The sequence below is a fragment of the Mustela lutreola genome, chromosome 3 (genome assembly GCF_030435805.1).
Source record: "Mustela lutreola isolate mMusLut2 chromosome 3, mMusLut2.pri, whole genome shotgun sequence".
Classification (NCBI taxonomy): Eukaryota; Metazoa; Chordata; class Mammalia; order Carnivora; family Mustelidae; genus Mustela; species Mustela lutreola.
The window spans coordinates 197,906,944-197,920,736 of record NC_081292.1 but is presented as its reverse complement, the minus strand read 5'-3'; the positions used below and the strand labels follow the sequence as shown (position 1 = coordinate 197,920,736).

General features: G+C 41.9%; 1 protein-coding gene and 1 non-coding gene across 2 annotated transcripts in view; one reads left to right on the top strand and one right to left on the bottom strand.

Annotated features, from left to right (window-relative positions):
- Nucleotides 1-190: 190 nt before the first annotated feature.
- Nucleotides 191-13,793, bottom strand: part of MPP4 (MAGUK p55 scaffold protein 4) — a 39,992-nt gene continuing 26,389 nt past the window's right edge. The window contains exons 14-20 of the mRNA XM_059168891.1: nt 11,569-11,610; nt 9,626-9,775; nt 7,955-8,035; nt 4,808-4,901; nt 4,329-4,437; nt 3,043-3,177; nt 191-734 (exon numbers count right to left, since the gene is read on the bottom strand). Of these exons, the coding sequence (XP_059024874.1) occupies nt 543-734; nt 3,043-3,177; nt 4,329-4,437; nt 4,808-4,901; nt 7,955-8,035; nt 9,626-9,775; nt 11,569-11,610 (803 nt within the window). The 3' untranslated portion in view covers nt 191-542. The remainder of the gene's footprint in view (nt 735-3,042; nt 3,178-4,328; nt 4,438-4,807; nt 4,902-7,954; nt 8,036-9,625; nt 9,776-11,568; nt 11,611-13,793) is intronic.
- On the top strand, nt 1,711-1,812 carry LOC131828418 (U6 spliceosomal RNA). Its single transcript, XR_009352428.1, has one exon. It is a non-coding gene; the product is annotated as a U6 spliceosomal RNA (small nuclear RNA).

Genomic DNA, 13,793 nt, shown 5'->3' with positions numbered 1-13,793 from the left:
CAGAAGAATAAATTTTTCCTTGTAGAACTGATGTATAAATGATGACGGCAGTGCCATTTCTATAAATTTTCATGTTAGATGTGAAATGTGTACATTAACTCTTTTTTCTTACCGAGTCAGTCAAGTAGGCACTTTTTGGAAAAGCCATTTTCATAAAACAGAAATTTCATGAGGTTAAATACAGTTTCTGGAATTAAGTACTACTTATTTTATTTAGGGAAGCTCTCTTATCTGAATTGTACAAAGACCATACAAAATCTATAAAAGGTTTTCATACTCAGTGGCTTAACATTGTTTGTATTCTTATCATTGCTACATATGAGGAAAAGGAAAACATTTTTTTCCTGAAAGCCAAGAAGGTAACTCTATATGTATACAATGCAGTTTTTTTTCAAATAAGATTAATTAATAAATTGCACCACGTTTACATCTGCATATGCTATAATGGGGCAAATCCTACTGTTTCAGATTGCAGCTGTTACTCCAGAGCTCTGTAGTAGAGGACTATTGTTAAAACTCCAGCATTAAGCAGGAGGCCTTCCTTATGACTCAGTATCCGAGGAAATCCATGTTGCCGGTACCCACTGAGGCTCCTCCTGAGCCTTCTGAATGGCAGACACCAACTGGGCACATGCATCTTGCAAGTTGTCATTCACAATCACGTGATCAAAAAATTGGCCAAACTGTGCTTCCATTTTTTGGGCTAAATCCTCCATCTCTTGTAGATCTTCATCCTTTATGACAGGTAGAAAAATATGGATAGCACAGACTTAATGAGATAAATAGAAATGATGCACAATTTGTTTTGCTGTGATGTTCAGTTGTGAAGCTATTGATAAAAATACTTAGGTCAAATAAATGTCTTATATTCTAAACCTCAAAATTTATGTTTTCTATTTTTGGCCTTACTTAATGTTTCCCTGGTCAAGGTTTTGCAAAACAAAGAAATGGTAGCCAGAACAAGCCCTTCAACTTCCCATTTGGACTTAAATTATCTTATTCTATTATCTAAACACTCGAAGCTTTCAAACTGTATAAAACAAAACAAAACAAAAAAAGAAAGGAAAGAAAGAGAAAGAAAAAGGAAAAGGAAAAAAAATTATCAGTTGAATTTATAACTTATACATAAATTTCAAAGATGGACTTTTATAAGGTAAAATAACAGTTCCTGAAATTAAATACTGGTAAGAATGACATTATTTTGCCACTTTCAGCATGAATATGGTATGATATGGTTCTATTGAATTAGATATACCCTAATGTCCTTTGCTTCATGATGACATGACCTAATTCACCTTTAATATTGTCTATTTCCACTATTATGAAATGCTCATTTAGTGAAGGTCAGCTGACCTTCATTTGGCACTATGCATTAATCTCATTGCTGTTATTTTCTTATTTGTCCACAACAATTAAAATAGTACAACTTGTTGCCTGTACAATCATAAACACATATACAAATGCAAGCACTGAAATGTTGTGACAGTACTCCTTTATCAGATGACCATGCTTGTGACTCAGAAACAATTTTGTTAATTTGTTTAGATCACTATAAAAATGAGAACACAATTGTAAATGCCCATAAAATTCAGAGAATATATCCATGGACTCCACTGTCTGAAATGAAAACTAAAGAATCAGACTTTCATAGAATAATCACAAGAAGTATGAAGATAGAATTAATAACAAGGGATTATATAAATATACCTCTTGCTCACTTCAGCAGCACATGTATTAAATTGGAAACAATGCAGATTAACATGGTCCCTATGCAAGGAAGACAGGCAAATTTGTGATGCATTCCATATGTTTAATTTCAGTTTTATAAGATGAGAAAGTTCTAGAGATCTGTTTCACAATGTAAACATACTTAACACTACTGAATTGTACAGTTAAAAATGGTTAGGATGGGGGGAGCGTAGGTGGCTCAGGTGATAAGTGTCTGCCTTTGGTTCCAGTCATGATCCCAGGGTTCTGGGATCAAGCCCCACATCAGGATCCCTGCTCAGTGGGAAGCCTGCTTCTCCCACTCCCCCTGCTTGTGTTCTCTCTCTCTCTCTGTCAAATAAATAAATGAAAATCTTTTTAATAAAGAATGGTTAGGATGGGTAAGTTTTATGTTTTATGTGTTTTTTAACATACACACACGCACGCACACACACACACACACAAAATAAGTGAATGTAGTATCTTGATCTAAGTGATGGTTATCTGGCTTCAGGCACACATAAAAATTTATTGAGCTGCTACATGTAATATTTATACATCTTGCTGAATGTTTATGATGTTTTAAAATAGTTAGGATGGATTTAGTTTTTAAAAAAATGGAAAAAATTACCTATTCTAGGAAGAATTCACTGATTAATCCCACCTGTCTTAGGCCCTATATAATTTCCATAATTAATACGTTTGCATTTAGAAATACATTTTATATAGATCCCTCATATTACAGATAAGATATATTCACTACAGAATTTTTTTTAAGATTTTATTTATTTATTTGTTTATTTATTTATTTCTTTATTTGAGAGAGAGTATGCACGAGCAGGGAGAGGGGCAAGGGAGAGGAGCAGAGGGAGAGGGAGAAGCAGATTCCCTGCTCAGCAGGCAATGGGGTGGGGGCTCCATCCCAGGACCTGGATCATGACCTGAGTTGAACATAGACACTTAACCGACTCAGCCACCCAGGCTCCCCCTTCATTCTTTAAAGTAAATTCTCTAACTTTTTCATACACTGAATAATGAAACATTAATGTCAATCTTATGCACACCCAATTTCCATGTGGTTTTGCAAACCGTGGTGGGAGTTTTTTTTTTTTTTAAGCTCAATAAGAAAAAAGAAAAAAATAAGAGCAGCATCATAGCATTTATTAAACTTTATTTAATATCTACAAATCATGTCCAGTAAAAAGGGTAAATCATAAGGGCATTTTTAATTAGAAACAAAAATCACATTCCTTAATATAGGGATGTTGTAGAAACAATATGGTGAGTTTTTACTAGGAAAAAAATGTATATTCATCTATTTCTTCTGTATCTTACCTTGAACTTCATGTCCACAAAGTAGTCTGTAATGATCTTGGCATTTTTTCGAGATTGCTTCATACGGCTCATACTAGATGGCTTTATAAATATGACATAGGGCTTCAGTTCTTGGGTTCGAGCTAACTGAATACCCTACACAGAAAAATTAAGTGCACATTTAAAAATAGAAGTCTTAAGTTCTTAGAGTCAACACAAATGTTCTCAAAATTTCTAAGAACAGAAATCAGCAATTATTTTTAGCTAATTTATTTTTATTTATTCTCCTTTGCCCCCAAGTCCTCAACTCTAAAAATAAACATTTTAATAATTAAGAGAGCGGGTTCTAGAATCAAAATTAAGTTTAAACTGGCTCTTCCTCTTACTAGTCATGACACCCTAATGAAATCTGAGAATAGGATTCTATACATAATTTCATGGCACAAAGACAAAGACAAACTCTAAAGGTGGATCAGTTCTGTTTCACTCTCACTTCCCTTTCCTCGTGCTATTATGTTATATTGGATACTACCGATACCTTCACACTGACCACCAGCCTTGACCCAAGGAAGAACAACTGTCTGGTTCCCTTATTCTCTTTAGCGCATGTGGTATATTTTTAAATGAGTACAAAAAACCCAAAATAGAAGGATCAAGAAAATGGAGCCTACACATTATGTACTCTTTTTTTTTTTTTAAGATTTTATTTATTTATTTGACAGACAGAGATCACAAGTAGGTAGAGAGGCAGGCAGGCAGAGAGAAGCAGGCTCCCCACTGAGCAGAAAGCCTGATGCGATGGGAGGCTCCATCCCAGGACTCTGAGATCATGACCTGAGCCAAAGGCAGAGGCTTTAACCCACTGAGCCACCCAGGCGCCCCCATTGTGTACTCTTTGTCTTAACATGCTCGCATCTGCCCCATCCCACATATGGTCTCACAGAGGTAGCCGTAGGTGCAACCACACAGGAACCTCCCCTCCTGGTGTCAGGCAACATCTTTTTCCCCCTACCAATGTCCTTGATGCCTTTGCGATCAAGGTCAAAGCAGGATTCCAACTTTTTTATAGCCACCAGCTCAGTTTTCTTTTGGTATGTGAGAAGCAAGACTTCTTTCCTAACTAAAGACAAGATATTGGCAAAATGTTCCCTCACGTATGATGCTAGCCCTTAGATATGGTAAGTGGTCTTATCCCTAAAAGACTAACAGAATAAAATGTCTCAACCTCAATCTACAGTATGTGCACAAAACGCATGACCTTCATTCACTACCTTGGGCAGATGGGTAACGCTCCACCACAGACCTACCTGGGGCTCTAAGTCCATGACACAGATCTTTCCCTCATCAAGGACTGTTTGAACAGCGTCCACACTGGTGCCATACAAATGGCCTTTGTACTCACCATGCTCAAGCATCCTGCAAGAGTGCCACAAGGAAAATAAGAACTCTCTCTACCAGTAAAATATTACTAGTAGTAACATAGGATATAAATATGTGGACTTTGCTAGCACAAGAAGAATGAGTGGAAAATCAATAGGAGAAAAAAATATTAGGAGATCTAGGGCTTAACTCTTTCTCCAAGTCTCTAAAATTTGCAATTCAATTCTGCTCCCACTCCAAACCCAATGAGTTAGTGTACAAGTGTATCAGTTTACATTTCCTTGTTTAACTCTTCAGAAAAAAAAGGAATTATCCTGGGAGCTTTGGATAATGCATAAAAATAGTAGATCTCTTTTGAAGGTAAAATAACCAAAGGGGAGAACCAGATTCTGAACATCTAGTTTACCTGTGACTATACACGAGGCTTTCAAATACTTCTTTTGCCACATAGTGATACTCACGTCCATCCACTTCATAACTCTTTTTGGAGCGAGTGGTATCTATCAAAATATGGAATTTTTAAAAAAGCCTTAGAATCTATAAAATGTTTTGATTTAGTACCAACATGCATTTGGATAAAGATGTCCAATCAATATAAATAAAGGAATACATAAACAGATAAATAAAATGCTAGAACCAAAATGAGGGATCCTGAATTGGTGATAAGAAAGAAGTTCTCACACCAAAATCAGTTCATCTAGAAACCTTTTCTAAGGGCTCATAGTGTGGACATGAATGTGTCAGGTGTTAAGCCAGGTGAGAAGGCCCTAAGGGGTACCGGCTCTTACTTCAAAGCAGGCATGAGTGAATGATGTGTGAGGCCTAAAGGCCCCAGCACATAAGATATCTTCTGTGTAGCAAGTGCATGTCCCAAAATTCCGTTTCATTTGTCACACACGTAGCCAGATGAAACGTTATTATCCAAAGTTTACTAATAAATAACTGAAGATTTTAGAGAGCCACTAACTTGCTTGTACATGCAGACTAATGAAAAGCAAAGTTGCAAACAAGAGCCTAGCTGCTCTGACTCCTCCTAGACTAGTATTTTCTGCTACACCAGATTGTCTCTGATTTGAAACGGAGAGATCCCATGACAGTCTGCAGTCTTGCCCCAAGTATTGATGGCTAAGTGAGATGGTGATTAATTTGGGGGGATCCCCAGAAGGGAAGGATTGGTGGAGACTGAATTCAGTCCCATTCTTTTATTATATATTCTCCAACTTAAATAGTACTTGGTACAGAACACAGGAGCTCACTGAGTAACTAAAAGTGATGCATTATCTGCTCACCCATTTATTCAATGAATGTGCACCAACTCCCTCTGTCCCAGATATGTTCAGTTCTTTGAACACAAAGATGAGCAAAACACAGTTCCAACCCAGTGTCCTATGTATATTGCAAAGCCGGTAGTCCCTTCATCTGCATTACCACAATTTCTCCATGTTCATTGAAACAATGGTGTCTTTGCATTTGCCAAAGTTTAAGAATGAAATATATGAACACGTGATAACACCAGCACACGGGAATGACCAAGTAGGAGCTTGAAATAGGCCCTAAATGATGAAAGGCGTTATGAACATTCAAGAGGCTCAAAAGGCAAATGTCACCTGAGGGTCATTTTTGTTTTTTTCTTCTTTTTAAAGGAGTTTGTTCATTCATTTTAGAGAGAGAGTGTACATGTGCACAGGCAACTTGTGGGGGGCAGCAGTGGGGAGGCAGAGGGAGAGGAAAAGAATCTCAAACAAACACCACATTGGGTGCAGAGCCAAGGCAGGACTTGATCTCATGACCCCAAGATCACAACCTGAGCCAAAACCAAGAGAGACGCTCAAGCAACTGAGCCACCAGACGCCCTGGCTTTGTTCTTTATGCAAAGCCTCTCTGCAGATCCTTACAGTTCCCACAGTTATGCCACTTCTCCTACAGCTTCATACTGAAAAAAAATTCCAGTAAAACACTATAGCTCTCAGGTTATAATAAACTATGTAAATATAAACCCAAGATGACTCCTCCGTGGTTCTACCTATATTTTATATGGTGGGTTAAAAATCTGTGAACGGGCACATAAGTAGAGGTATTCATCATAAACTTAAAACTATGCGCTCAGTTTAAAAAGCAAAATATGCACAACATTTTCTCACCTTGAAGGATGGCTAGCCATACTTCTTATAATTCTTCTATGTTCTGTGGGAATTTTATTTTTATCTACGTTCTTGACAAATGGCACTTTCTTTTGTAGTTTTCGTGCTGGGGATCAATGCCCATTCTTACATGTGTGAACAGTGTTTGCAAAGCACAAGCTAAGGTATGTGACCATAAGGCAACATTTTCTGTCACCTACTGACCTTCTTCTGGCTCTGGATGAAAATCTAGCAGTTACCATGACTCTTTTGATTACTTTTAGTTTAAAAAAAAAAAAAAAGGCCACCATCATTTGTGCCACAAAACACAGTCTCAAAGTAATAATAAATTTATTATATCTATATATTTAATATAACTTATACTAAATATATTTATATATTATAAATAACCAATAAAAATGGAATGAAATTCCATTCCCATGTAATAATCAAAATTGTGAATTTCATTCCTATTTTGGGCTTCTCCTCCCCACATCTGCTCTGACTTGCTGCAGCCACAAAAGTTGCAGCCAGAAAAGCGAGAAGTCAGGAAAGGAAGTAGAATTCACTTCTTCCCTTCCCTTTCATTGCCTTTCTACTGTTCCTCCCCAGTTTTATGTCTGTCCAAGGCTGGAGTGCAGAGAAGAGAGGAAAGAGCAGGAAAATGATGCTGACGCTGATGCCGGATACTACAGGTTTCTTTTAGACTTGGCAGACATTTAAATGTGGCTCTGCTCTCCTGGAGGACGCATGGGTTATTCTGCAAACCCTACCACCACCGCCACCACCACCGAGTATCCATCTTTATTTCCGCTCGTCGTTTGTGAGTTCTAAAAGGGCAGCAACTCCCCAGCCACACCCCTGGTTGCTCTAAACTCTTCAGATTTTTCAAGTATAATTCTGACACCAGTCTTCTTCGTCCCCTAAACTGCAGGGAACAACACTAAGCTTTCTGTTCGTTTCTCTAAGTTCCTCTCTGGAACTGAAGTGAAGGGAAAGCACCCACGTGTACTTGCTCTTACCTGGTATGATCACACTTACAGTTTACATAAAATTACCTTTGCATATATTAAAAATTTTAAGATAAGATAGGGCATTTAAAGAGCCAGGCACAGTGCCCGGAAGATAGTAAGTACTATTATGACTTAGCTATTATTACTAAATATTGTTAGTTTTCCTAAAGGGTCATCTATATGATTGTTAAGAAATGGAAAAGAGACAGTCACCTTTTAAAAGCCTCGCCAGCAACATGGCCATGAATCAACTCCCTCTATTTAAATACAGTTCAAAATATTGTATAAGGACTACCCCCTTGTGTCTTTTATTTTTACAACAAAGATGGTATGGCACAGTTAAAATGAGATCAGTGCATCTGCGAGGCAAAGACAGTTTGACCAGAACATGAACCGCTAGGAAAGAAAAGGCACACCTACGCGGCACAGCACTCTGGAACTGCTCAGGATTAAGTTCAATAAGTTGTCTTCTCAGTTCATTGACTCCAACCCCAGAAGGTCCTAAACACAAAAAGCCACATACAGAAATCATTAGACGTGGATAAATATAATTGTGTGGTGACATCATCATTTCAGTACTTCTACTTAAGACATCTGAGAGCAAATGCTTTTCAGGAAATTACATATCTTTTCAGAAACGGAAACAATTCCGGAAAGCTCTTGGGAATTTTCCTGGGGACCCAGGGAGTAACCCACACTTCTTCCACATCCCAGGAATCAGCTGGGGAGTTACAGGAACCGGTCACCCCAGCGAAGTAATCTAATGTTGGGAGAACTGCCTGGCCTCATTTCAGATAATCTGAGACAATCTAACTTTCCCGGCAAACGAAGTGTTTATCACATCACAACCCCGAAATCAGCCCCTCGAATTACCAGTCCTGAGAATCAGCACCCCGTGTCTAACTCGAGTCAGGGCTGAATTCAAACAGTTACATAGGGTCCGTGCTTAGGCTTAATGCTTTTGCTTTGCCATATTGAAATGTTAAACTTTTTTGTTTTTTTAAGATGTATTTATTTATTTCAGAGAGAGAGATGGAGAGAGCACGAGGGGAAGAGGCAGGGGGAGAGAGAATCTTAAGCAGACTCCATGCCCAGCGGGGAACCTGACGCCAGGCTCCATCTCACAACCTCGAGATCAGGACCTGAGCTGAAACCAAGAGTGGAGGTCTTACCCCACTGTGCCACCCAGGCGCCCCGGAATGTTCATCATAAGCTCTAGCATTTTCGGTTTGCACGGAGCCCTGCGGATTCTGCAGCCGGGCCGGCTGCAAGGCGCGCTATCCTGCTCCACAGCATCCTCTCTCGGGTCACAGTTGGAGCATGCGCAGACACGCGCAAGACCGGCCTTGCTACTGCGGCAGGCCCTGGTCGGCAGAGCTGGCGCGCGCGAAAGCAGGTGCCCCGGCACCGTACTTGCCCTGCTCCGCGGGGCCAGAGCCACAGGCCAGAAGACTCCAAACACTGCTCTACGGAAGGTGATTACAAATGGCGTAGGGAAATAGATCTTAAAGATTCTTATTTCTGATACAGACTGATAATACAGTCTGGGGGACTACTCACCTACGCTTATAAAGTGAACTCTAAGCAGGTTTTAAAGGGGCACCTGGGTGGCTCAGTGGGTTAAGCCTCTGCCTTTGGCTCAGGTCATGGTCTCAGGGTCCTGGGATCGAGCCCCGCATCGGGGGGGGGGGGGAGGGGGGGAAGGGGGGGTCCCTGCTCAGCGGGGAGCCTGCTTCCCCCTCTGCCTCCCTGCCTACTTGTGATCTCTGTCAAATAAATAAATAAAACCTTAAAAAAAAAAAAAAAAAAGACAAGCTTCATCATAATACAGCCTGTTATTACCCCGGTACACATGCGCCGGGCACATGCCGTTCCTCTGTCGTCCATAAAAGCGTGGGACCACCTTTTTATTTATAAACACCTACATAGAAAACAGGTGTTTTTGTTGTTGTTGTTGTTTTTAGGTGTTTATATGGGAGTCGCTAAAGAATGCTGCTGTTGCCACCACTCCCAAGGCCACAAGGCCACACTGCCCGGTGGAGAAGGAGCCGCGCAGAGGGAGGCGGACAGCCGCCGCGGGCAGGGACGTACCGACCAACACGACGAGGCGGTGCTGCTCCGACGGGCGGCGCTGGTACCGGACCACCTCCTCGTAGGGCGCGCCCCCACCGCCCAGGCCGGTGCGCAGCTGGCCCAGGTGCGACTTGCGGCGACAGAGGCGCATGCTGCGGCGGAAGCCAGCTGCGGGGGTGGGAAGGCGCGGGACGTCACGAGCAGCCGGGGAACAGCCCGACCCCGCCACGCCTGACGGAGCCTTCGGGGGCCGCGCGGCCGAGTGCGACGGAGCTTCCTCGCGGCCGTCCGTCTGCAGGCCGGAAGTCAGACGCGGCGCGAGGGAAGAAGAGCGGGGCGCGCCCCCTCCTCCCGCCCGTGTTGCCTCCGCGGCACCCAGGGCCCACCGCAGGCGCCGGGGGCTGGGCCTCCCGGGGGCCGATCACCTCAAACCCGTTTCCTCCTGACGTTTACGTTTCATGGAGGAGGAGAGAGGAAAGTAAACACATCGATAAAAATAAGTGCTTAGAAGGGTCCGGGCATCGAGAGCGATGGCGGAGCTTCCGCCGCTGGTGGTTCAAGCACAGCGGGTGTGAAACGCTGACGTCGAGCGGGCGGGAGAGTGAAGCGCTGGAGCCAGGTGAGGAGGCGTCTGGGGGAAAAGCAACCCAGGCTAAGGGAACAGCAAGTGCTCAGGTGTGGAGAAAGGAGGGCCCCGGGAATGAGGGGGAAGCACAAGGAGGCCCGAGCGGGGCAGGCTGGAGAGGAAGCCGGGGCGGTGGCCGCGGGCTCCAGCCCCGTGTTGGATTGTGGTTCACGGGGACTGAGAAGTCACTGGGTGGTGGAGAAATGGGTGTGACATGGTTTATGTTTCTGAAGAAGTCCTCTGTTGCTGTTCCCAGGTCCTTCCCTGAGGTACAGCTCGGGACTCTTTGTGTATATAAACACACACACACACACACACACACACACACACGTGCACTATATCTATCTATCTATGTCGAACACCATGAGTTCACACCAATACCAACAATGCCAAGTCAACACTACAGGATCCATTCCAGCCACCTGTCCCTACCCTCACTGCATGTGTAACTCCTTTCTCTAACACTGAGAAACCAAATCGTCCTCAGTACATTTACTTACTGTATTGGTCACGAGCACCTGTGCAGGACAAGGGACAAGTGACATTGGCAACCTAGCAGAAAGTGTCAGAGCCCACACGAGGTGAGGACGCCATCTCTGTAGAGGCTGCAAGGTGTCAGAACCCAAGTGATGGCCACAGTCCTCCTCACCTTGCTCTGGCCCTGACACCCTGTACCAGTCAACAACGTTCCCCGCACAGACGCTCTCCTCACACCATTCAGTGATGCTCCTCCCCAGGCTGCTGCTTCTCCACCTTTGTGTACGCCTGCTCCTGTGGCCTACCTAATGGCATTCGGGCTGAGTTATTCCAAAGGGATCAGAAAAGTGGCCTCATGGGTTTTTTTGTTTTGTTTTGTTTTGTTTTTAAAGCTCTCTCAATGATTCCAATGTATATTTAGGCCTGAGTAACCAACATTTCACTTTACAGACCCTGCTGTCTTTTGGAGGAAGCTCAGCATGGGTTTGCGTGAGCCTTTAAATGGGTCCTTCAGAAAGCTCTGCCCAGTTGACAGCAATGTGGCCATCAAAACCAAGTTTAGTAGTCAGAGAATGAGTCTCTTTTGAGTAACATAAGTATGTCATGGAACAGTCTGGAAGAGAACCAAAGATTTGTAATGAATAATTAAGACATATCCAGTGGAAAATAGATGAATTGTAATGAATGATCAACACAGCAGAATATTGATCCAAAAAAGGAGTTGGAGAATAGAGGGAAAGCAGAACAAAGAACAAGTCTGGAAATGTTCATCCGCAAAAGAAGCTTTCAGGAGAGTCAAGATGGTATGAATAAAACTTGACAAGTGACAATGACCAGCCTCTTATTAATCATTACCTACCGATAAAGAACTTCTGATCGGAGCCAACAAATTCCTCCTTGTCTGGAACACAGAGAATGACCCGAACAGAATATGTGAAGGAGAAGGAGAAGTTTACTTAGAACAGAGGCATGAAATTATCTTCAGATCTGCAAGTGACACATTTCAGTAGACGTCAGTACAGCTGAATTCATCTTGAATGGCTTCTTGCCATTTTCCAGTCTCTCACATGCACCAAACTATGTGAAAACTCTTCAGAATTTTACCAAAACACTGAATATATTCTGTCAAGTACAATTGAAACAAAAAGCTATTTTACACTGTTTAAAGTGACAAGAAAGATACTGAGTCACATAAAAACAAATAAATTTAGGTATACATTGTTAAACAGGCCCAAAGAACGCTGTCTTAAAGAAGAGAACAGGTAAACTGGCTTTGGCTTCAACTGTAGAAATGGTGTTCTGCAGGACCTATAATTAGTCCTTTTGTTAAAGATGGGTTTTTATTTTCTCCCTGATAAAATGGTTTATTCTGTACAAAATTAGTATTTGCTTTATGTTTGCTAATTGTTTCTGACTGTCCAGGAATCTGAGGGACAAGGCTGAGGAACACTGATCCCAGGGGGACTGAAGCACCTAGAACTTATTTAAATTCCACCTCTGCTTCTACTGGGGTCTCATAAAAATTCTTAAAACTCCAGGGGAAAAAAAAAGCTGTTATAAAAATGTCATTTTCAAATTACTTTTTACAGATACATATTCCTTTTCACTTAGGCAACTCTGTTCTGATCACTGAAATATATAAAGAGCCATTGTCTGTAGAATGAATTAACATATACAACCTTTTCTTCTTTTTAAAAAACATATATTTTAAAATACAAAGAAAACACACCAATATCAATCCCATCGTCTGATAAGTAAGCACATTTTTCTAACTGAAATATGTCAGTAAGGTTTTTTTTTAGATTTTTTTTTTCTTTTTCAAATTTTTATTTAAATTCTACTTAGCTAACATATCATGTAACATTGGTTTCAGGAGTAGAATTTAGTGATTCATCACTTACATATACACCCAGTTCTCAGCACAAGTATACTCCTTGATATCCATCCCCCATTTCACCCATCCCCCGACCCATCTCCCGCCCCCCCCCCAGCAACCCTCAGTCTCTTCTCTGTAGTTAAGAGTCTTTTACGGAAGTGCTCTGAATATATCCTTAATATATTAAGGATATATTCATAGCTTAACTACTTTTCATTGTTCATTTTTAAATATTCTTCTATGAAATTGAATATCTTACCACTGATTTCACCCTTAAAATACATTATCTTAAAATGTATCCTGTCACGCACGCACATTGAAGCACTGCAAGATCTTAACTATAGTTCAAGGTGGCTTGTCCAGAACATGAAAACAAACAATTACCTTCTGAAAGCTCCTCTGGATATTTGCGTGAGTGAAGAAACAGGAAAAAGTTACGCCTTTGAGATGATCAAATTGACCAGCCAATAAAGACCAACAAAAAAGCAAGGCATTCAGGTCACCCCTAGAGCAGGCTGTAACTCGGGGGTCGGCCTGGGACAGCGAATGAGTGACAGACACACGGCTGGGGGCTGGGGACTCATTGGACCGACTGTGCTGCTCAGGGAACAATAACTTTTTCTGCAGCTTACTTACATTCTCTCTGAGGGCTTTTTGTCTGGGGAGACTTCTCTTTACTGGTTGGCACAAAATAGGGCTTGAGAGGGAGAGAAATTATAGGAAGGCAACTGCTGTGAGCCTCCTCTCTCCTCTCCCAGAGGCCATACGCAGTCCTGTGAAGTGGCCCTCGGGCAGGCAGCCTCTGGCCTGAGCATTCTCCTTCACCTCTCACTGGGTCCAGTGACACACGGACTTCTCCAGCTGCTCCACTGGAGACGGGGGAACTGAACACAAAGCATTTTCTAGATGTCTTAAAACACCCATTGCTTTGTTTTTAATGGCATTCCTAATTAGACTATATCAACACCCCCTGAAAAATGCGAGGAGGTCACAGGGTACCACATTCAGAGAAGACTTGAGCCCCAAACCAAAGAGACGGAAGGACCCACTTAGAGCTCTAAGTAACAGAATTAAGCATCATGAATAAATATCAAGAGATACTTACTTAGGAAACCTGCCAGCTGGGGGCTCATTGTTCCTTAAATGACCTCTTCAGTGAGTTGGGTTCAGAAGGTACAGGGACATTCTCAATCTTTTGACTAAGAGGG